This window comes from Centruroides vittatus, unplaced genomic scaffold, assembly GCF_030686945.1.
Source record: "Centruroides vittatus isolate TY-2023 unplaced genomic scaffold, ASM3068694v2 contig_926, whole genome shotgun sequence".
NCBI lineage: Eukaryota > Metazoa > Arthropoda > Arachnida > Scorpiones > Buthidae > Centruroides > Centruroides vittatus.
Genome location: NW_027122612.1, coordinates 3,415,090 through 3,437,597, shown reverse-complemented (window position 1 = coordinate 3,437,597; position 22,508 = coordinate 3,415,090). Strand labels below are relative to the sequence as shown.

The window sequence follows — 22,508 nt, the reverse complement described above, 5'->3', positions numbered from 1 at the left end:
CGGAATTTAGGAACGCGTTCCGCAGGAATTTTTAAACGGATGTCGCTCGCGCAGAGTTATGCGGAGGAATAAAAGAACGCATCCCATGTTCATTTTTTTAATGATACAGTACGGTTATTTTATGCTGCGGAACAAATTAGATGTTTTAACATGTATTTCTATGGGAAAATGCGTTTCGTAAAACGGACGTTTCACTTAACGGACGTGCACCTGGAACGGATTAAGTACGTTATATTAGGCACCACTATATTTATAAGACAAAAACAAAGGAAAAAATGAAACAAAAAAAAAGATCGATCCCATCATAAAAGATTTTTCGAGTATCATTGCCGATTGATTTTTCACACAAAAAAAATTAAAGTTACTAAATAAAAATAAAAAAAATTATAATTAATTTATAATTATAACTATATTTTAATAATAATACATTTTTGTTATTCTAATTTAATTTTTATATTAAATTTTATAATTTTTGATCTGGCAACACTTTGGGTAATGCCATGCTTGCAAGATTTGCAACGTGAAAAATGTTGAAGACGATTGTACCTGTTTTCTGAATTAAGTCTTACTTACCGTTTTATTTGTTATAAAAAGTACAGATATTGATTTATTAATAAGGATTATAATAATTAAAAGGTAATTGATAAAATATTAATACAAGGTGATCGTAATTGAAACATCTTTATTCAAAGTTAGTTTCAGGGAAGTCTAATGGCCAAAATATAGCAGAAACACACTTCAGAACACGTGGAAATGATTTCCAGTTCAAAATAATTGCAGCCATTGTAGTTCTTGGTGCAATAGTGCTACAAGTGGAGCAGTTCAAGTGGTACTGATGGCATAATCCTTGAGAATTCTGTTATAAAACAAATGAATTAGTATTGTTGTGTTTTTCGAGTCTACCAAGTAAGAAACATAGTTCCAAAAACTCTTGCTTTCGGTGTCTCCGCAGTCAAAAGTTGCCAACAACTTTGGGCATTTAGATGGCCATGCCATTGGAAATAGATGATAAATCATTCTGTTCTTGTAAAATGTTAATGCGGCTGCTGTATGGGTTGTTCAATACGATGAAGTGTGCTTCATTTTGCTTAAAAATGATTGAATGTTTAATACATAAATCAGATGGTTGGATGTCTGAGGCAGTTGAGATATCAGTCTACTGCTCTGGCAACTGAGATTGAATCCGTGTGTGCGGCTCTAGAAATTTTTTGTGAGTTGTCTGTTTTGGATAAGATGATCCTAATCTTGCACTACCGGTTGACCTACGATGGGTACGATTGATTAAAAATGTCATGTTTGTGTCCACAGGGCAGAAAAAAAACCCCAAAAAAATTACGGTACTTTTCCGTTAACTGGGCACCATTTTCAATCCAAATGATGTATAAACATATTCATTGTAATATTAAATATGCGTATTAAACATATTTGATTTTGCTAAAAATAGTAGTAAAAATGACTGGCGCCCAGTTAACAAAAAAGTACTAAAATTACATATGTATTTAATATTATTTTCAAATGAAAATAAAGTTTTTTAAACAAACGTGTATCAATTGTACAGATAATCTCAACATGAAGTTTAGTTATTTCTGTAATTGATACATTGGGAAATTTTACAATTCTTTTTATTTTAATTTATGAATTATCTTGCATAATATGGTAAGAACACATTTAAAATGTAATTAATTTTATTTATTTATTAAATCAATTTAGATTACCTTATGTAAAAATGGAAGAAGAAAGAAATTTAGAAGAAGTGGTTTTCGGAGCTGGAGATGATTTCTTAGAAGCGGTTAGGAAGTTTTTTAATTTGATTTTTTGGTTAACGCTACCTATGGTTCCAAGATGGCGGCTCGTCTCTGATTCCAGCAAGGAAACAGTGGGGACGCACGTTATAACCTAACCTAACCTAACCTATTCTAATAAGTTACCATAATTATTACCAACAAAATTATTAGAATAGGTTAGGTTAGGTTAGAACCTGCATCCCCACTGTTTCCTTGCTGGAATCAGATGAGCCGCCATCTTGGAATCATACGTAACATTAACATAAATCATATTCTTGCCCAGCAGAATTAAATAAATAAAAAACTTAATCAAACACCTTAATATTCGCTGAGAGATTTTTAATGTAACGAACAAACGTTTTCGATCTAAATGGAACACAAATTTCAAAATTCAAAACATTAATAACCAATAACATTAATAAAATAACTGATACATTATAAAAGATACAACAAGTGTAAAATAAAAACTTATTACTCGTACCCATTTTGTTCATTTGTTCGTTACATTAAAAATCTCTCAGCGAATATTAAGGTGTTTGATTAAGTTTTTTATTGGTAACATTAACTGTTTTTTTTTTTTTTTTTAAGAGTATTATTGATTAATTTTATAAAAATGTTTGAATTCTTTATTTATTAGATGATAATCTTCTATTATAAGTTTTCTACTTATAATATGTTCATCGTTGTTTTATACTAAATTTTTTTATTTTATCTTATATGATAGTGATAATTTTGTTACAATATTGTGTAAAGTATTCCTGCAGTATTGTGTAAAGCAGGGGTCCAAAACTGGCGGCTTGAAGACCAGATATGGCCGTCAAGATTTCGTATCCTGCCCACCGCCTTGATGATTTCTTTTCTAAGAATCAATGTTTCTAATATCTTGAGTGGATTAAAACAAAAAATTCAAACGTTTGACTGTTTATTTAAGTCATAAAGGTCTGACAACTAAAGGGCCTTTGTTAGAAACAATCATTTTTTAAAATTACAGTATGTTTTGGTTTACCAAATATTGAATATGGCCCTTTATATCTATTTGACTGGCCCTTTGCTGCATTTGAATTTCAGACCCCTAATGTAAAGTATTCATGTAAATCAATATATCCACATAAATCAGTTATTTTCTAGTTTTTTTTTATCAGTGAATTATTCTAAGAATCTCATGAAATTACAAATTTTATGTTAAAGAAAATACACCCGATTATATAAAATAATTATTTCAATAGCTAATTATTTTTTTGTATTTAATTATTAGTAAATTTGAATTTAAAAAAAATTGTAGATTCTAAAATTGTTTCATTTAAAATATAATAATTACAGAAGTACAGTGATGTGTCTTAATTGAAAGCCATTTATGACTGACATTTTGTTGTAAATTTAAAGCTGAATTTTACTATAGATCTTGTCCCAAAGGAAATTATTATGCTTTTGTAGAATAGCATCTAATAGCAAGAAATTATATGTATTTAATATATTATTAACCATTTCAGTCTCAGAAAAGATTTTGATGACAAGTTATAATAATTACTTGAATGTAAGATGCATTTTTTTGGGTTTTAGAATCTGTGAAAATGGGGTACATCTTAGATTTGATGTAAAATGCCATACTTAGCAACCTCCAGTACCATTCACCTTATTTCTCTGCCACTAGTTCCATTGCAACATTTTAATGATTTCTTTAGACCGACAATCAGAATAGTAAATATAAAAGAGGTCATCTTAGCTCAATCTTGTAAGTCTATTACGGTAACATCGTAAATACTTTGATAAAAATCCCAGAAAATGTTGTGCAGCAGTCTTTTTTTTTTTCAAGTAAATGTTGCATTTCCGATGCTTCAAACTGTATCGAGGATGATTGCCACGTTGGAAGATGTGAGCATAAAATCAAATATTGATTCAGAACCTAATGTAGAAAATAAAAGGCAACAGAGAAAAAATATGGCGATCGATCAAAAAATGATCCCTCTCCAAGATTTTTGGACTCGGGACACCTTGAAATGTCGAGAAGTATAAAAAATTTGGGTTTTTTTCTGTATGTGTGGGGAGTGGATTCATCTTTGAAGCTTAATAACTCTTGTGCTTTTGGTCAAAACCTTCTGAAATTTTGCAGGGAGGTGAATACACTAGGGAATTGATGCTATTAAATTTTAGTGATTAAAGGTTGAGGGGTGGGGAGATAAAGGGGGTTATTTGTAACTGCAATAGGATCGGAATTAATGACAATTTTACTTATTAGCATTTACAATTTTTTATAAAACCAATCCCTAGCCTCCAAATTAAGCTTTTTGCCATTTTATAATAATTAAAAATATAAAAAAAACTTTTAAAATAAAATATTGTAACAGATAGTGCCACTAAATGTTACCGGGAAAGTTGAGCAATTCGATGCTGGATTTTTTAAATTACGGATGGAGCATGCAAAGTTATGCATGTCAGATGCAATGCATTGAATTAGGCCAGTTCAAATAGTGCTCTTAAGGTTGACAAAATAGAGTCTGTCACCTGTCTAGAGCACTGTTTCAACTGGCCTAATTCAATGCATCATATCTGACATTCACAATTTTGTACACTTGATCTGTAATTTTAAAAATTCTGTTCTAAAATTTTAATTTTTTTGTTCTTCAATTAAAGTTCTCTTAAGTTATTGGTGATGGTGGTGTGATTTATTTACATATTAAGCCAGTATTTTGACAATTGGTATTATATTTTCAGGGTGAACAGACTGAAATTTCATTGAAAAAGACTAAATGTAAAACTTCAAAAGTAAAAAAGAGAAAACCTGCTTGGGTTGACGACGATGCTGACGATAGTAAAAAAATGTAAGTTAATTTTTGCATTATTGAATTTCCATATAAAAGAAGCAATTTCAACAATACATTACCATTTTTCTAAGATAAATTATTTAGAATCGAATATCAAACAAGAAATTCAAAGAAGAGAACATAATTTAAAATTTTTTTGACATACATAAATTCTTAATGCTTACTTTACCCAATTCCATAAGATGAACACAAATCAACACAAACTGATGTAAAACCAGTTTATTTAACATTGGAATAAGCTTTAAAATTACAAATATGAAACTATAGTGGCCAAACAGCATTAAATTCACAAATTCAGTTTTCAGAAATTTGAAAAGCAACACCCAAAGTTCTAGGAAGTTGAGGGTTGGTCTATTACAAGACTCCAAAGTTGATACATGTGAGAATTTCCACATAAGTATGGTCCTTTGTTGCATAAACTCTTGCAGTAAAGTGGCTTCCAACTGTAGGGGATTATGTTCTAACGCACTCTTTATAAGCTTGGTAAAGCATCTGTTGTTCAAAATGTCATCTTGGTATTCCACCAGATGGATAACAAGCTTCTTGTAATGTTTGCGGAGCCAACTTCTTATCACAAGAATCTCTTACATATTCTGCCGAGTTGCACGAAGTTTTAACGTTCTCTTGGAATAAATATACTTTAATAACAACATACTGTATGTACTATAATCTCTATCCTTTCTCTATTTGTATCATTTTTATTTTAATAAAGTTACAATTTTAGTTAAATATTTTGAAATTTTATTTCTAATGTGTGTTATATTAACTCTATAAATTCACTTCATTTGTAATTTCTGAATTATAGTAGTTTTTTTTCAATCATTCAATTAGTTTTGTCTAAATTTGATTTTTTCTATTAACTTATATAACATTTTGATTAATTTCAGAGTGAAAACAGGAATTTTAACACCAAAATGGGCACAAGTGGAAAGGAAAGATTGTGAAATTGAAGGTATTTTTTTAAACCAAATTATGGCTTTGTTATCTTTTTATACAAATGGAAACATAGAATAACTTGATTCTTGATTAATACCAAATGATCTGCTGTATTGTATTTTTTTATATTAAAGTTAAAATAAATAAGACGTAATAAACACTTTTGTATTAGAAACCAGGGATGCAGAATAAGTCCAGTAGAACAAACGAGGTTTGGGAGAATTAAAGCATTTCCATGGAAATTTGCAATAGAAAAAATATTAATGTGACAATAGCTACAAAAAATGGAGTAACGTCTCAGCTAAGTCTATAGACATTAATTGGGGAAATTCACTAAAATGAGCAGATCTTGTATTTTAAAAATGAAATTGGAATGTTGTTGTTTACTTTGTTTCTGATCAGTTCAGACACTTGTTGCATTGCTGACTAATTACTTGGTTATGTACTTGCAGTAAGACGAATCAGTCTCGCTTCCAGAACAACGGTTTCAACTTTTATGAAAATTGAAACCAAAAAAGTGCTTTGAAAACAGAAAATACACTTTTATTTCAAATCTTTTCAACATCATTTAATGGATGACATGTCATTTCGGCTCAAATTTAAAAAATTTGCAAGTTATTAAACTGCGTTTAAAAACTTTTTCTGAATTGTCTTGATTAAATAGCTAAATAGAAGTTTAATCGTGATTATAAATCGAAACCACACACTGGAGTGTATATAACAAAAATTGGACTCACTTGAACCGTTAACTGGTGCGTAATATGTTTGATCTTATAAAACAGAAAGCTGCAATATTGAACATGTGACATATTGTGAAGCATTATCTATATATATAATTGAGATTGGTTGATAATAATAATAATAAACTGTGTCAAACAGCTGGTTAGCTCAGGGATGCCTCTTTGGGGAGACGGAAGGATTCATGATCGCCATACAGGATCAGGTCAAAATACTAAAAACTACAGAAAACACATACTCAAAGATACAACACTCACAAATGACACATGCAGAAAATGTCACATCATGCCAGAAACTATACAACACATCACTTCCGGTTGCAAGCTCTTGGCACAGACAGATTATTTACACAGACATAATCAAGTAGCAAATATAATACACCAAGAGCTTGCAAAGAAACACAAATTAGTAGACATCCACGAACCATTCTACAAATACATTCCACAGACAGTAATGGAAAATAACATGCACAAAATGTACTATGACAGAGCCATAATCACAGATAAAGCAATTTACCACAACAGACCAGACATCACACTCATTGACAAACACAATAAAATCACATACATTATAGACATATCCATTCCAAACACTCACAATATACAAAATACATGCATTGAAAAAGTTAGCAAGTACACAGAACTTGCCCAGGAAATAAGGCATCTATGGAGGATGGATAGGGTGCTAATTGTACCTGTTGTTCTCTCTTCTACAGGTGTGATACCACACACACTACACAAAAGCCTGGGACACATTACAATTGAATAGAAATACATACATCACACTACAGAAGGCCACTATATTGAATACATGCCACATTGTTAGGAAATTCTTGAATACTGACACTGACACACTTAATTTTAGTTTTGTTTTGGTTGCTATGCCTTGACTTTGGTCCGGCATAGTACACAGCCACTGGTGTTAACCGAGTATATCTCACTTAACCCAACACAATAATAATAATAAGTGCAGAGCCCAAACGATTAGGAGTTGAAATTTGGTACACAGTTAGGGTATGTCACGAGAACATACACTAAGAAGGGATTTTTCGAAATTTCCCCCATGGGAGAGGGAGAGGATTAATTCTTACCCTGAAGAACTTGGCTTATACTGTACTATTTTATATGCAGTTTTTTGCATTTTTGACTGTGTTTAATAGGGTACACGACGAGAATGCACACTAAGAAGGGAGTTTTGGTAATTTTCCCCGCGGGGGGAGAGGGAAAGAATGAAGGCTTATCCTAAAGAACTCAGCTTCTACAGTACTATTTTAGATGCAATTTTTTGTTTATAACTGCGTTTTAGTAGGGTACCACATGGGAATGAAAGAAGTGTATTCCTTAACAATGGAAGTGTTAAGAATAAAAATGTTAACAATGGATGTGTTAACAATGGAAGTATTAAGAGAAAGCGGCATGCAAGATTTACAGGCGAAATGTGATTTTTGCGGAAAATTGAACGTATTTTTAGACCCATTTAAAAATTCTCTAATTAGTCTGGAAACAGAGGGACCTAATTCTTGCATTCTGTGAAAACGGGTAAGATTGACTATAATGTAATAATCTTAATCTTCACTATCGTTACTTTTTACCCGAGCAACGCCGGGCTTATCTGTAGTTTATTATAATTATTTTACACAGAAAAGAAATAGTAGATTTTTGTTTTTAATATTTTCAAAACCTTAAATTTATATTAATTTATAGTAGCATTAGGAAGTAAATAAAGAATAATAGGAGAAAACAATGGATAGAAAAGAGTGAAATGTTATAAACAATATTTATAGTTTTACTAAAACAAATGATTAATTTTTACAACTTATGACAAAATTTTATAAAAAATCACAGCAAATTTATTTTGACAGTGTCACTATTAACTTTAAATGGTACATTTTAAATCCTTAAGTCAATTATTAATGATAGTTTTTGTATTTTGTTCATCAAAATATTACAGAATTTATTTTATTATCCGGATAAGATTATTAGTATTAATACTAATAGCCATCTAAAAATTAAAATGATATATTAAATATGACGGTTGATTATTTGTTAAATATATTTTGTCTACGAGGACTTATCCTATTAATAGGACTTATTCCACTGGTGTTTCAGCTTCAGCAATCGAGGAAAACCTTATTCAGAGAAAACAAACAATCTTTATCGATCACCTTGTATTATACCTGTACACACTTTCTTTGTGTTTCAGACCTTCAGGTCCCTCCTCAGCAGGTTTACAAAAACATGGTGCTAAAATAAATTTATAAAAATTAAAATAATATATAACAAATTCTCCCGACAATAATATATTACTTACAATTTCCTTTTTTTTATCAATTACTTCGATATGTAAGTAAATACGCGGAAGAATTCCTTTAACTACGTTATAAAACCTGAATAAAGGTAAAAACACTTATCAAATATAACGTTCTAAAATTCACAGTATACCAATTACCTGACAAACGACAAACAGATTACTTACAATTTTTCCATTAAATCAATACACCGAAAAATTCTTATCGAAAACACAATACAGAACTATGCCTTGCAACAACAAACAATGAACAGCTTTTTCATTTATAAACTTTCTATTTTACTGCTCCTATTATCGAGGATACCGTTCCATGATTGATGGATTTCTCTGCCCAAGTTATTGTTTATTCTGTTTTGTCTTATGTAAATATGTTCGTATAACTGTCTTTTATAATTGTTTTTTTGCTTTTTTCTTTATTTTTATTGTATCTAAAACAATTTCACAATTTTCTTTATTACAATGTTCAGCTACCGTTTAATTTGCATAATTACCTTTTATCGCTCTTATATGTTCCTTTATATGTATTTTTAATTTTCTTCTTGTCTCTCCTATGTATGTTCTTTTTTGTCTGCAGCTGCAATCAAATGAATAAACTACATCTTTTTCTTCTATTTTATCCATTTTCTTATTCTCTCTATAATTTAAATATTGTGTGGTTGTATCTAGTTTTTCTGGTATTAAGTTTATTTTATCAGTCAATACTTTCTTTGCTCTTTCGAGAAATTTGGGTACATACATTAATTTTACAAAATTTTTTCCCTTATCCAATTGTAGAAAACAGGAGCAGTGAAACAGAAAGTTTATAAATGCGTACAATAAGTGAAAAAGCTGTTCATTGTTTGCTGTTGCAAGACATAGCTCTGTATTGTGATATTTCCTTTATTCAGATTTTATAACATAGTTAAAGGAATTCTTCTGCGTATTTACTTACATATCGAAGTAATTGATAAAAAGGAAATTGTAAGTAATATATTATTGTCGGGAGAATTTGTTATATATTATTTTAATTTTTATAAATTTATTTTAGCACCATGTTTTTGTAAACCTGCTGAGGAGGGACCTGAAGATCCGAAACACAAAGAAAGTGTGTACAGGTATTATACAAGATGATCAGTAAAGATTGTTTTCTCTGAATAAGGTTTTCCTCGATTGCTGAAGCCAAAACACCAGTTTAATAAGTCCTATTAATAGGCTAAGTCCTTGTAGATAAAATATATAACAAATAGAAAATAAGGACATAGAGAGGCATATGAATTAAAATGAAAATTGATTAATTTAAAAAAAAAATTAAACATGTATTAAAGTATGTTGTTTTTTCTGATTAAATCATTTTCATGACTGCATAAATTGCATAGTTTTTTATATTTGTTGTTGTTGTTACTTTTATTTAAAGTAAATGAAAATTTCTAAATTCCAGATGATGAAATTCTGAAACTTTCAAGAAACTACCTGAAAAAGTCTGAAACTTTGCCTAAAACAGTAATAGAAATATCAAAATGTACCAATCTAAATTATGAAGTAAAAGAAAAAGTAAGTTTATTAGCTTAAATAATCATTGTAAATAATTTAAATAACAATGCAAATATGACAAATATTAAATAATTAATTCCCAATTTATACACATTAATAAATATATACAGTAGAAGTTGGATTAAATTTGTTCTTTTGTTCAGAGATGTTTTCAATGTATAAAAGCAGCTTCACATATTCACTATTTGCTGATTGCTAATAATTGCTTGTTTTATCCACTTTGATTTGGTACAATATACCAATAAGGAGTGTGTAAGGAACCCGATCTTATCTAATGGATTCCACCCCGTCGTGCCGGTTCGTTTCACAGAACTCGAACAGTCAAATATTTCTACATGAAAAAAAAACTTTATTCTCTAATTCCACTTTTGGAGACCAACCACTTCATCCTTCCTCTCCCTACTATATCCCAATCTACTCTCCCCGTCCCTCTTCCTGCTTTTTTCTCCCCTTGGTTTTATGACCCTTTGTCTAAATTTCTTATTATTCTGGTGGTCCATATTATTTTGTCGGTCCGTGTGCAATCCATTTGCACACAGACCGACAAAACCGCAGCCAAGGGAGGACGAGGAGGTCCAATATCACTGTAGAATGGGAAACGGCAAATACCAAATATTAGTCACAAGTAAATCAACAACACTACTTGGTCTGTATTTGTCAAATATCAAATGTGTGGAGTATTTTTCATATTTAATTTAGAGAATATGATAATTTGAAAAATCTAATTGTAATATCTTTATGACGACTTTTTATATTGTAAAATATATGATTACTAAAAATAATTTTTTAAAAACAGGCTGTTATTAAATGTACAAAGTTTCATCCTTTGTCTCAAGTAGCATTAGTTGCTGGATATAAGGGCATTGCTACTTTATTTCAGGTAAGTGTAATTTTTAATACAAATCTTTCCCATTGATATTTTATACACTACATAGTTTATTTTTATTCGCTACCTTTTGGGCACTAAGAATTTCTTTATTCAGACCCTTCATGAATTCAGATAGGCTCACAGTGGTGACAGCTGGGTGGTGAGAGCAGAATGACGCCCAATATATCTGGGACAGACTATTAATGAAATATTCCTTGTATTTTTTATCTGCCCAGATTTGTTTCCAGGTCCCCAGAAAGGTAGGCTGATGCTTAACCACCTCAGCTGTTTAACCAATAGAGAGGTTTCATGTCGACATCACGAGTGGATTCTTCTTTTAAAATAGCACTTTATTCAAATAACTTATTGTATTAATTCTAAAAAACATATTAAATTCTTTAAGCTGATTTTTAATTATTTGTTTAACATTGTTTCAATTTATATTTTTATGATATTTTTCTCCATGCCAAAAAGTGAAAAATAAATTTTGACTTTTTTTAATGTTGAATGAAATAACAGTTGTTAATAATTAACTTCATAACATTTGAGAATAGATCTTTTAAGATGAGTTCAGTGAATGAACTATAAATACATTAGTACGTGTATGGATCATTCACTGAATAACTGGTTTTGGTGTGTGGCATTCGGGAAATAAAGCTATTGCTTTCAGTGCCAGCACTAAGTGCACTGTGTAGATTAAGTTTTCCACTAGTGTAACAATATGGTTGTGTCCATGTGTTGCCAGTTTCTTTAGAAAGAGTACAAATTTTCTTTACTTTTGGATGAAGAATTATCTCAAACAATTCAAAATAGTATTAACATTTAACACTTTACAGTAGTAGCAAGACCATGTAAGAGTTGTTTTTCCAACATTTTGAAAGAATGCACAAATTGTTTAGTAATTCTTTGCTTATATTACATCCTTTCCTGTGCCCAGAAACAAACTGATAAAAGTACCAAAGTTTATTTATTTATTTAAAAATAAATTTGTGTTTCATAATCATAAAAAAAACAAAATGCTAATTATGCAGAGTTGTTTAAATTTATTTTTAAAGTAAAATGTAATAACAGTGCTTGAAATAAATACCTTTGATTTTGATTTTAAACTGACGATTAAGTTAATTATTTCATAGTAAAATTGGTTTTTTCTCGTATAGTGTTCTACTATTTAACTTTAAGTTTTGTTCTTGTTTCAGCCATCTGTTTTTTGGCTAATGCCAGCATTATCCACTTGTATCTTGAATAAAATGAAGTTTATATGGATAAAGTTGAAAATTAATATATTGTTGTTCTTGCTTTAATCAAAACACTTCGATAAAGTTAGCATTAGCCAGTCAATCCTAGCCGATTCACAGGCTTTAGCTGTAACATGTATATACTCATATTTCTGGATGATTACAAATGTACCGTCTCCTCTTAGCATTTTAATTTTCCATATTAAAGATATCCCTCAATTATTTATATTGTTTGTTAAATTTTAAAATTAAGAGGTTTTTAAACGTAGCTTAATTATTTAAAAAAATAAGATTTATTTTTTAAGTATTTAGACAGAATTTTTTATAAGTTATTAATAAATATTGTTTTTATTTCAGGTTGATGGTAAAACTAATGCTAAGATTCAGTCAATATATTTTGAAAACTTCCCCATTCATAATGCTTGCTTCACAGTCGATGGTTCTCAGTTTGTAGTAGGTTCTAAAGAATATGGATTTTTCTTTTATTATGATATGTTTTCTGGAAAAATGGTAAAAGTTCCACAGGAAAAAGGTATTAGTTATTTGATTTTTAATATTTACATTCCTTATTATATTAAAGGAAAAGAATATTAAATCACTGCTAACTTGGACTAATTTAACGTAAAATTTATACTGTATATTAAAAGTAAATTAATATGATTTAGGAATGGATCAATATAACATGCGAAGATTTGACGTGACTCCAGATGGAAGATTCATTATAGTTTATGGAAGATTTGGAAATATTCATTTATTGAGTGCCAAAGTAAGATTAATGATCATATTAATTTATTTCTTTTTAGACACACAATAAATGGTACATTATATATTTCTGAATAGTCAAATCATTTTTAGTTTCATATTTAAATTGTGAACACACAAGAGTTTCATCCAGACAGAACATGTGCCCACTAATTGCTAAATGGATAAAACAACTGAACACTAGAGAACATTGACATAATTGTAAGATTATACATCTGAATCTAGATAACATATAATCTATAGTAATCGGCCAGATAGCCGTGCATTAAGATATCAGCTTATTGGGGTAATGGATCTCAGTTTGAACTCAAACTCCCATAATTTATCATGAGTTAATTTGAATCGGGTACTATTTCCGACAACTTAAGGACTGACCACAAAATTGTACGTAACTAAAATTGTGGCCAGCCATATAATTATCCTTAATACCGAATCCTTCCTAGAGTCTTGAGAAAATGGATAATTTCAAGGAACAATCTGGTTAATTTTAATTTAAAAATGAACTAAAATATTTTCACAAATCTTTTAAAAACTCATTTTTTTCCTTAAATTTAAGCCTTTGCCTTTTTATTATAATTAAAGTTATTTTTTTAATAAAATCTCATAACAGCTGGGAAAGTTATGTAACCCATTGTTGGATTTTTTTATTGTTTAAATAAGATGATAACTTAAATTGTATTGTATGGAATCAAACTCAGATTGTTATTTAAAAAAATAATTTGGATTATCTTTAATTATATATTTCAGTCTAAAGAATGGATTTCTACAATGAAGATGAATGGTGAAGTATATTCAATAGCATTTGACAAAGAAGGCTCAAAGATGTATTCTCATGGTGGTAAGGACAATAAGCTATTAGTTAATCATAAAATATTAATTACAGTCGAGTCCGCATAAGTCGACACCCCAAGGGGAAGTGGAAATGTGTCGAGTTAGCTGATGTGACGATTAAAGCAAAGTCGGAAAAAAACCACAAAACTACAATTAGGAGAATACAGTAGAGCGTTATACGGTAATATAGGCTTACGATACATTCTGTCCTCCATTTACAATTACTCTGTAGATGAAAAACTGAAAAATTCATTTAGTGTTGTTTGTTTTGAGCACTTAACTGTCTCGACTTTCTTTTTCAACGATCACAAACGCCTTTAAAACATCATCTTTGCAATTGTCAATTGTTGGCAAATAATGTCTAAGGATTCTTAATGCCTCTAGCGTGAGAAAATGCAAAATTGGATTCTGGTGCGATGTTGATGTAGATTGTATATTTTCTTTTTGTTTATCTGTTATTATTTTATACATAAAAATACATAAAATGTTAAGGCATTTTTATTAATATGTATGTATGTATATATATTAATAAATCAATTATTAATAAATAAATCGACTCTCCCTCCTGAAAAAAATGAGTTTGCACCACACGTGCCGAGTGAATTAATTTTTTCAGGAAGGGGTGATGACTTATCAGTGTGGAATGGCAAAAGTATGTCGACTTATCCAGTGGTGACGAGTTAAACGGTGTTGAGTAAACCGGAGTTTTTTTTAACATTAATGCCTATGTAAGACGTCGGGACTACAGAAAACTGACTACTTGATCGATGGTGTTTAGTTATCTGGGTGTCGACTTATGCAGACTCGACTGTATTTATGCATTATTTAATTGTTATGAAGATGTAGAGATGTATTATTTTTCAGTCTGGAGTATGAATATTAGCATTTGATTATTTTTTGCAGGATATAAGTATAATATATGAAGAAAAAATGTTTCTATAAAACTTGAAACTATTTTGAATAAATAACTAGAAATATTAGTTGTTTTCTTTAACTCTTTCTGCCCTGTGGGCACCTAAGAGGCCCTTTAATCATAGCCATTGTGAGTTCAGCCAGACCCATAATGGAGCAGAGGTAGGAACAGATTATCAATGAAGAATGCTGGGGTTTTTCGACTGCAGGTCCCAAGTGGTTGTCATCTGGCTATCTTAGTTTTCCTAATCTAGTAATATTAATTTTATATTTATTAAATCTAGTACTTTGGATATCTTCAACACATCAAAACTGTAACCAGAATGCAAAACTAAAATTCAAACATATTTAAAATTATAGAATCAATTTTAAATGTATATATATTTGGCTTTCAGTCTCGCATTGTATTTATACTTTTCATGTGTTGATCTAAGTTAGGCCGAATGCATTAAGGAAACAAATTCTACATTAATTAAATCTGTAGTCTATAGTCTAATAGTTTTCAAGTTATTTACTATTCCAAAACACATTTTGATGCTTAATCATGATCTATCTGTCATTGATAAACAACTTAAATATATGATATATTTATTTATTTGTGTGTAAAACTTCCAGGTGATGGACAAGTATACATTTGGGACATGAATGCAAGAGAATGCGTTCATAAATTTTATGACGAAGGTTGCATCAGTGGTACCGCCCTTGCCGTATCTCCGAATAATAGATATCTCGCTTCTGGGTAAGATATTGTGAAGAGTTGGAATTAATAATAGCTTTAAATTTACAAATACAGATAAATTTCTTTTCAGCTCCGATTCAGGTGTAGTCAACATATATCACATAGATCAATTAACTTCAAATAGCAATCCTAAATGTATAAAATCTTTAATGAATCTGACAACTGAGATAACCGATCTGAAGTTTAATTGTACCAGTGAATTACTAGCAATGTCATCTCTTTATAAAGATAATGCAGTAAGATTGGTAAGTTTTTTCATTTTACATTTGATATACCGAGGCCTCTATATCTGTCAATAACTTTGGTTTGATAAAGTTGATCTGCATTTTATAAATCAAAAACCCCCATTGCTATCAGCTCATTGATTTTTGATAAAAACTTAACTATTTATTTATATTTTTGACTTTGTAGGAATGTAAATAAATGTAAGAATAAGGTAATTATTCTTACATTTTATATTTTTTAGTGCAGATTATAATGGAAATAGATAATAAATAAGGATACAAGTGTATTATTTTGTCATATATAGCAATCTGAGTCTAGTTTTTGATGTTATTGCTCTAGAATAAGGAATTTGCTCAAAAGCAATTGCTTTATCTAATGCCATACAGATCCAAGTCAAATTTATTGTTACAACCCGAAACAAAAAAGTAAAATATGAAAATATTGTGTGAAAGTTTTCATTATCTCAAAATTAGGATTTACTTACTCTTGCTCTGAGGTCATCATATTTAATAAATTAATATGATATATGATTTCAAAATCATTAGAGACGTAACTTATAAACTTATCGATTCATTGACAAAAAAAAAGCTATGCAGTAATTGGACAATTCTATGTAGGTACATAACTCATCGTACAGATATTAAATTCGTAAGGTTTCACAAGTACTGAATAAATTGTTCTTTCTGATCTTGCTCTGCAAATACACTTTCTTCATGACAACACAAGAATGCATTGTAGTAAAGAAACAACAGAAGCACTTAAAAACCTGAAATTACAACCCATTCTGCATCGTAAGACTTCCAATAGTTCTCCAAGATACAGGAGGCATCAAAAGGCCAAACTTTTTCATGAACAGGAATGGATCAAAGAAAACCAGAAAGAATTTTTCATTCACAGAATACAAAAATAGATAGTGATGCATTTTTCCAAATGTTCAAAATGGTGATTATGTATGATTAAAATTAAACTGGTCACACAGTGTAGATCCGATACACTTTGGGGTATATTTTATTTTTAATTATAAGAATTATTTAACAAGGTAATCCATATATTGTCATATTACAGTATTTTTTTTTTGATGATATTAAAAATGATTCAATTATAATAAATTTTACAAGATAATTTGTATATTCATTAAAATACCATAATAAAAATGAGCTAATATATAAACTTAGAAAAGTTACAAATTCTTTTGTTTTTTATTATATCATCAAGACTGTTCCAAATATCTGCATTTCTGTGAATTATCGACTATATATCTCCAGTCTCATTTTTGATATTTTAAAATATGGCACTAAGAAAGGAAATTTTCATCTAATTTTTGGTATCATGAAATTATGTTCCAATCTAGAAAGTCTCGTAATTCACAAAGTTTAAGTATGTAATTATTGATATTTTAAAACTTCATGTCAGAGTTACGTAGGTTATACTTAATACATTTATCTGATCAAGGTGTCCTGCATATTTTTACCCAAATGCTTCGTATAATCTTTGATATTGGAAAATTAAATTCCATTTTGCATATTTAATGTAGTTTTTGATGAATGAGATTCTAACTTTTCCAAAAAAATTTCCAGATTTTCAATGTAGTTTATCTGCAAATTCAGAAATGACATTATAAGTCAAACAACTTAAGCAAAAAAGTCAAATAGTATAGGGTTGAACGGAAAATTCGTTCAGTTTTTGGAGAGAAATAAAAACCATTAATCCTTAATGTATTCACCCTTCTGTTCAATAACCTTACGTCAACTGATGGGTAGTTTCATATCGAAGAAATTATCAATGTGGTTTTTGATATCTTCTGAAAATTTAAATGGTATAGAATTTCAATCATTTTGTAACAAATGAAAAAGATGGAGCAATATCCAGAGAATATGGAGGGTGACTCAAAACATCCCAGTTAAAATCTAGAAGTTTTTGGCGCACATTCAATGATATGTGCAGACTTGCATTATCGTGATGGAATATCACTCCCCATCGATTCGCAAGTTGCGGACATTTTTGATGCACTGCAGCCTGAAATATGGTTCATCCAATTGGAGACAATATTCATTGGAATTAATTGTTTGGTTGGTGGATAAAAGACTGTAATAAAGAACCCCCCCTTTTCAATTCCACCAAACTGAAATCATTACTTTTCTGGGATGTGAACTAGCTTTAGTTGTGGCATTGGCAGATCAATTGGCTTACTCCAAGATATCTTCCATTGAATATTGTTGTAAACAATCCATTTTTCATTGCCTGTTATTAATCGCTTTAAAGATGGGTCATCATCATTATGTTTTAAAAGTGAATCACAAACAGAAACATGCTCAATAAGATTTTGTTCACTTAACTGATGGGGAACCCAAACATCGTAACGGGAAGTGTATTCAAGAATAGCCGACACCTTAAAAATATCCCAAACATCCTTTGTCAGATATTTGGCTATCCCATGTGTTATTCTGCACTAATTGTTTTGGATTAAAGCTATTATGGACTCATCTCCTATGGTCGAGGGCCGTCCGACCACGGTGCATCTTTGAGAGAAAAATCTGCCCTAAATTTTGCAAACCATTTCAGTCGTGCTGTATATGGAGAGGATACAGTTACTGATCGAACATAACTTCTTTTGAGTTTTTGTCACATTTTTCCCTTTTTGGAAATAATAGAGCATGAGATGTTGAAAACACACCTTCTTATCTTCCATTTTTAATGTTTTTTTTCCCCCTTACAAAATAACTAACTAGATTTACATATTAAATATGCAAATATTCATAATGACAACATAATCAAATTAAAACTTGATAAGCACAACAGAGGCACACAAACAAGTGATTATGTAAATACCCAAACTTTCAGTTCAACCCTATATTTTCATCTGCTGGCAAGAAAGGAAATGTTTTCCACTTCTGTATGAAGAATAAAATAATTTTTGTATCTTTACTCACTGCAAAAAATAAATATATCATCTTTTAGCCTCTAATTTTATATTTTGTAGTTAAATATATTTTAGTATTAATTACAATTAATGTAACTGCATTGAATAATGGCATTATCATTTTATGCAATAAAGCACCATCATTATTAATATCTGTTATACTAAATACATAGTGTTTAAAGCAATTTTTTGAAGTTTTGTATGTTATTAAATATCCATATAATGACGACGACGACATTGATATCAAAGAATCTGTAAGAATAAAGAGTATAATGGCCAAATGACATTATATTTATGCTATTATTTAAAATAGAAAAAAGATATTTTGTTCTGTAGATACATTATTACTTTTAATTCTCTATTGTTGTTGTTTAGAAGTTTTACTAATACAAGACTACTTTATATTTATCACAATTGAAAGTTTTTACAACAGATTTTTAAATTCCTTTAGCAGTTGAAACTACCAAAATAAAAAATCCCATCAAAAAATACTATGTTTACTTATAAATATAAATATTTAATAAGATATACCCCAAAAGTATTGGATCAGTCCTACTGGTTGCATATTTTTTTTCCTTGTATGTATAGGACCAGTACATAAAAGTATGGTTTTATCTTGGAATAACTGTGATCTCCAAATTACATATTGATTTTTGATGCATTCATCACAATCTCCTCATAAATATTTTAAAATATTTCTTTTTTTTTTCTTTTAAAGGTTCATTTTCCATCAATGTCTGTATTTTCCAACTTTCCTAATCATAATAAAAATCTGAAGCATCCGCATTCGTTAGACATATCATTAAACAGTGGCTTCTTAACGATAGGAAGTAGTTCTGGTGTTGCTCATTTATTCAGGTAATTTTTTTTTTTTAAATCTACAAAATATTATGGGTGTACTTTTCTACATTAATCTGTCTTGTAAACACAGGAGGTAAATGGATGATGATGAAAAATTTCTGAGGTACTAATCCAGATATTTGGTTTAGATCCACAGAGATTTTTCATGGCTATATACAACATTACATCTAGCTGATATATGCGCTGCTGTCAACAGCTGCACACCTTAGAGTGGGGGTCGGCGGGCCATTTTCAAAAAAAAATATTTTTAAGCGGGCCGCACAGTCAGATGTTTTGTAATGTGGTATGTAGCTTAAATAGGTTTTTTTAAAAATCAAATATAAATATTATTTAAAAAAATAAAAATTATAGCATGTAAATAAAATTGATACTAACAACATCGGAGAACAAAAAATTGACAAATTATTTTCTTTTTTAAGAATTATTTTATTCAAATAAAAATAACAATAAAATTTAATGCGATTTTTGTTCTCGAATGTTTTTCGATAATTCATTTATGTTGGGTTGGGTTTGAGAAACTGAAATCCTAAAAGTGTTTTGCAAATTTTCATCGGTCAATCTCGCTCTATATTTCGATCAAATATTTAATCATAAAAACTTTCACTACTTTTTGTTACTTTTTATTTACAAAAAATAAAAAAGCCTTCCTAATTTTAATGCTTAAATCAATGCTTATACTTTAGAGGTATGAAGGAGTACATGTCAGGAGTTGCAATTTGGCACAGATTATTTAATGCTTAAATCAAGCACACACAAAATAAACCAGACCTTATAGGTAGTCGGGACTGAGAACCGGGTCAAAAGAAAATACGAAATGCCGAGGCTGTTTCTACAAGATTTGCTCATGTGTTGCTTGCACTCTGAGACATAGTCTCATCCCAAAAAATGGCTTTGCTGTTTTACTTGTTATCAAATATCCCACTTTGGTGACACTAGCTAGATGGAAAAAAAATTATCATTTTTTGTGACTTGGACTTAAACAATATCAGATATGTAATTTGGTCTGTTCTAGCCTGGATATCATCCAGCTACCTTATATCAAACCTATAATCGGCAAGAAAGGGGATGTTGATAGTATCATTTTTCTATAGAGATTTAGAAAAAAACATTTTACAAATAATTATGTACAAATTTTAATTCATCTAATTTTTGTTTGTTACAGGTTAAAACATTACAGCAACTACTGAAAGTGTCACTGTAACATGTTTTGTATAAATAAAATCTCATCATTATATTTTATATAAAAATTTGTAATTTTAGTTGTTACTTTTTAATGATAAATATTTAATTACATTGTTATTTATAGAATATTCAAGTAAAATTCATTTTAATGCCTTAACAAATTGTTTTGCAAATCACTTCCTAAGGATAGGGAGTGATGGATGAGTAAGTAGAATGGGACAATCCCTTTAACAGTTCAAATTGTTCTTTTGACTTATGTAGTAATGTCAAAAGTTTCTGGCCTTGACCACCCTAAAAAAAAAGGCGTGTCATTGCCTGATTAGTTGATCTGTTAATTTCAACAAAATTTTATTATTGTTTCATTAGAAATATTGTTGACATGTAGTTGCAGCAAATTTTGAAAATACTTAAAAGTGAGAATTAGGCTGTGATTAAATTTTTAACATTATAATCTCCAATGGACTTTTTCCATAGAGTTGTACAAAACAATATTCTACCTCTTTCTAGCTCAGTGCCAGCAAAAAACTAGGTAACTAGACAATGTTAATTTTGACAAAAAGTTACAAATTATCAAGTTTAAATGTCAGTTCTGATTTAAATACCATATTTTTCAATACATTTTATAACTAAAGATATGAAAAAAAATCACTTACATTTATTAATATGAATATAATGATAATGATGATATTATTTTAAAAATTCACCAAAAATCAAATTATTTGACTGACCTATATTGCCTTAGAACAGATTACAAAATAAATATAAACAAGATGTCGGTCATAAAGGGTTAAAGAGAACCTAGATGCTGTTTATGAAAACTTCTCCATATTTAAACAATTCTAATTATAGGGGGAGAGAGTCCATTGAACATGAACCATGCCAAAAAGGTCTATAAAACAATTGTCTTCTAAAACTTTTCTTCAATATGTGGTTAAAGTCCAAGGAATTAGCAGCAAGATATAGAAATAGCAAGATACGCTGCATCAAAAACCAATGCTGCAGAACAAAAACAAACAACTCAGTATAAGTTTGGTACAAGACAGGTGCTGAAACTTCTTACTTCCCTGTTCTTTTTTGAATTAAAGAGAGATTGTTGCAAAGTTTTTATCCCTTTATGAAAGCTAAGAGAAAGATATTGTTGGATCAATTGTTACTGGGAATGTAATTATTGTTCTTTATCATGATCCTCTATCAAAAGCAGAATCAATGGAATGGCATTATTTTGGTTCTCCAAGGCCCAGAAATCAAAGGTAATGTAATCTTAAAGATCATGACCACAAACATACAAAATGAAAAGTGTATTTTCTGTTTTGTCGTCTTTTTTAGGCTCTTTTTTGGCTGAAGGCTCAAGCTCTGCTGAATGACATCAAGTACAATAGTTCTTCCTGTGGTTCTTGGATAAGAGCTTAACATTAATTATATTCAAGCTCTTACTTACAAAAATCCAAAGCTATATTTTCATTCATGAATATAAATATCAGTATTTATAAGATAAAATAATCACAAAAGTTCCTTGGAATAATACATGACCAAAAACTTAATTACAAGTCTTATTTTACACTGGATGATTCTGAATATGCAAGAAATAAAGGTTTTGACCATGAAATAGCAGATAAGCAAGCCAAAGCTGTGAATTTTCAATACAAATTTAGTTAAGCATCTCCTACCTCTCTCATATCAGCAAATGTTTCATATGCAACACAAAGCTAACAAAATTTTTTCTCCCTTCAGTGAGGAATGCCCTAACATTACCAAACAAGAACTTCACTTATCCAATAAGTCAAGTGATCACTGGTCATGGTAATTTCAATACTTGTCTGACAAGATTTAAACTTACAGTTGCAGAAGGCACTGAT

The 22,508-nt window shown here is 29.7% G+C and overlaps 1 protein-coding gene across 3 annotated transcripts; it reads left to right on the top strand.

Moving 5' to 3' along the window:
- The first annotated feature begins 494 nt into the window (after positions 1-494).
- wcd (U3 small nucleolar RNA-associated protein 18 homolog wicked) lies at positions 495-20,717 on the top strand. Of its 3 annotated transcripts, none has more exons than XM_067281813.1 (13): positions 495-562; positions 1,711-1,789; positions 4,497-4,603; positions 5,494-5,558; positions 10,005-10,117; positions 10,914-10,997; positions 12,578-12,752; positions 12,886-12,986; positions 13,730-13,820; positions 15,341-15,464; positions 15,535-15,709; positions 19,328-19,467; positions 20,633-20,717. In XM_067281813.1, exons 2-13 carry the CDS (start codon positions 1,727-1,729, stop codon positions 20,655-20,657), a joined length of 1,263 nt encoding a protein of 420 aa, XP_067137914.1. In that variant the 5' UTR covers positions 495-562; positions 1,711-1,726; the 3' UTR covers positions 20,658-20,717. The 3 variants fall into 3 exon arrangements, with proteins under 3 accessions (XP_067137914.1, XP_067137915.1, XP_067137916.1); XM_067281814.1 differs by lacking the exon at positions 495-562 and adding an exon at positions 575-636; XM_067281815.1 differs by lacking the exons at positions 495-562; positions 5,494-5,558.
- The last annotated feature ends 1,791 nt before the right edge of the window (positions 20,718-22,508 follow it).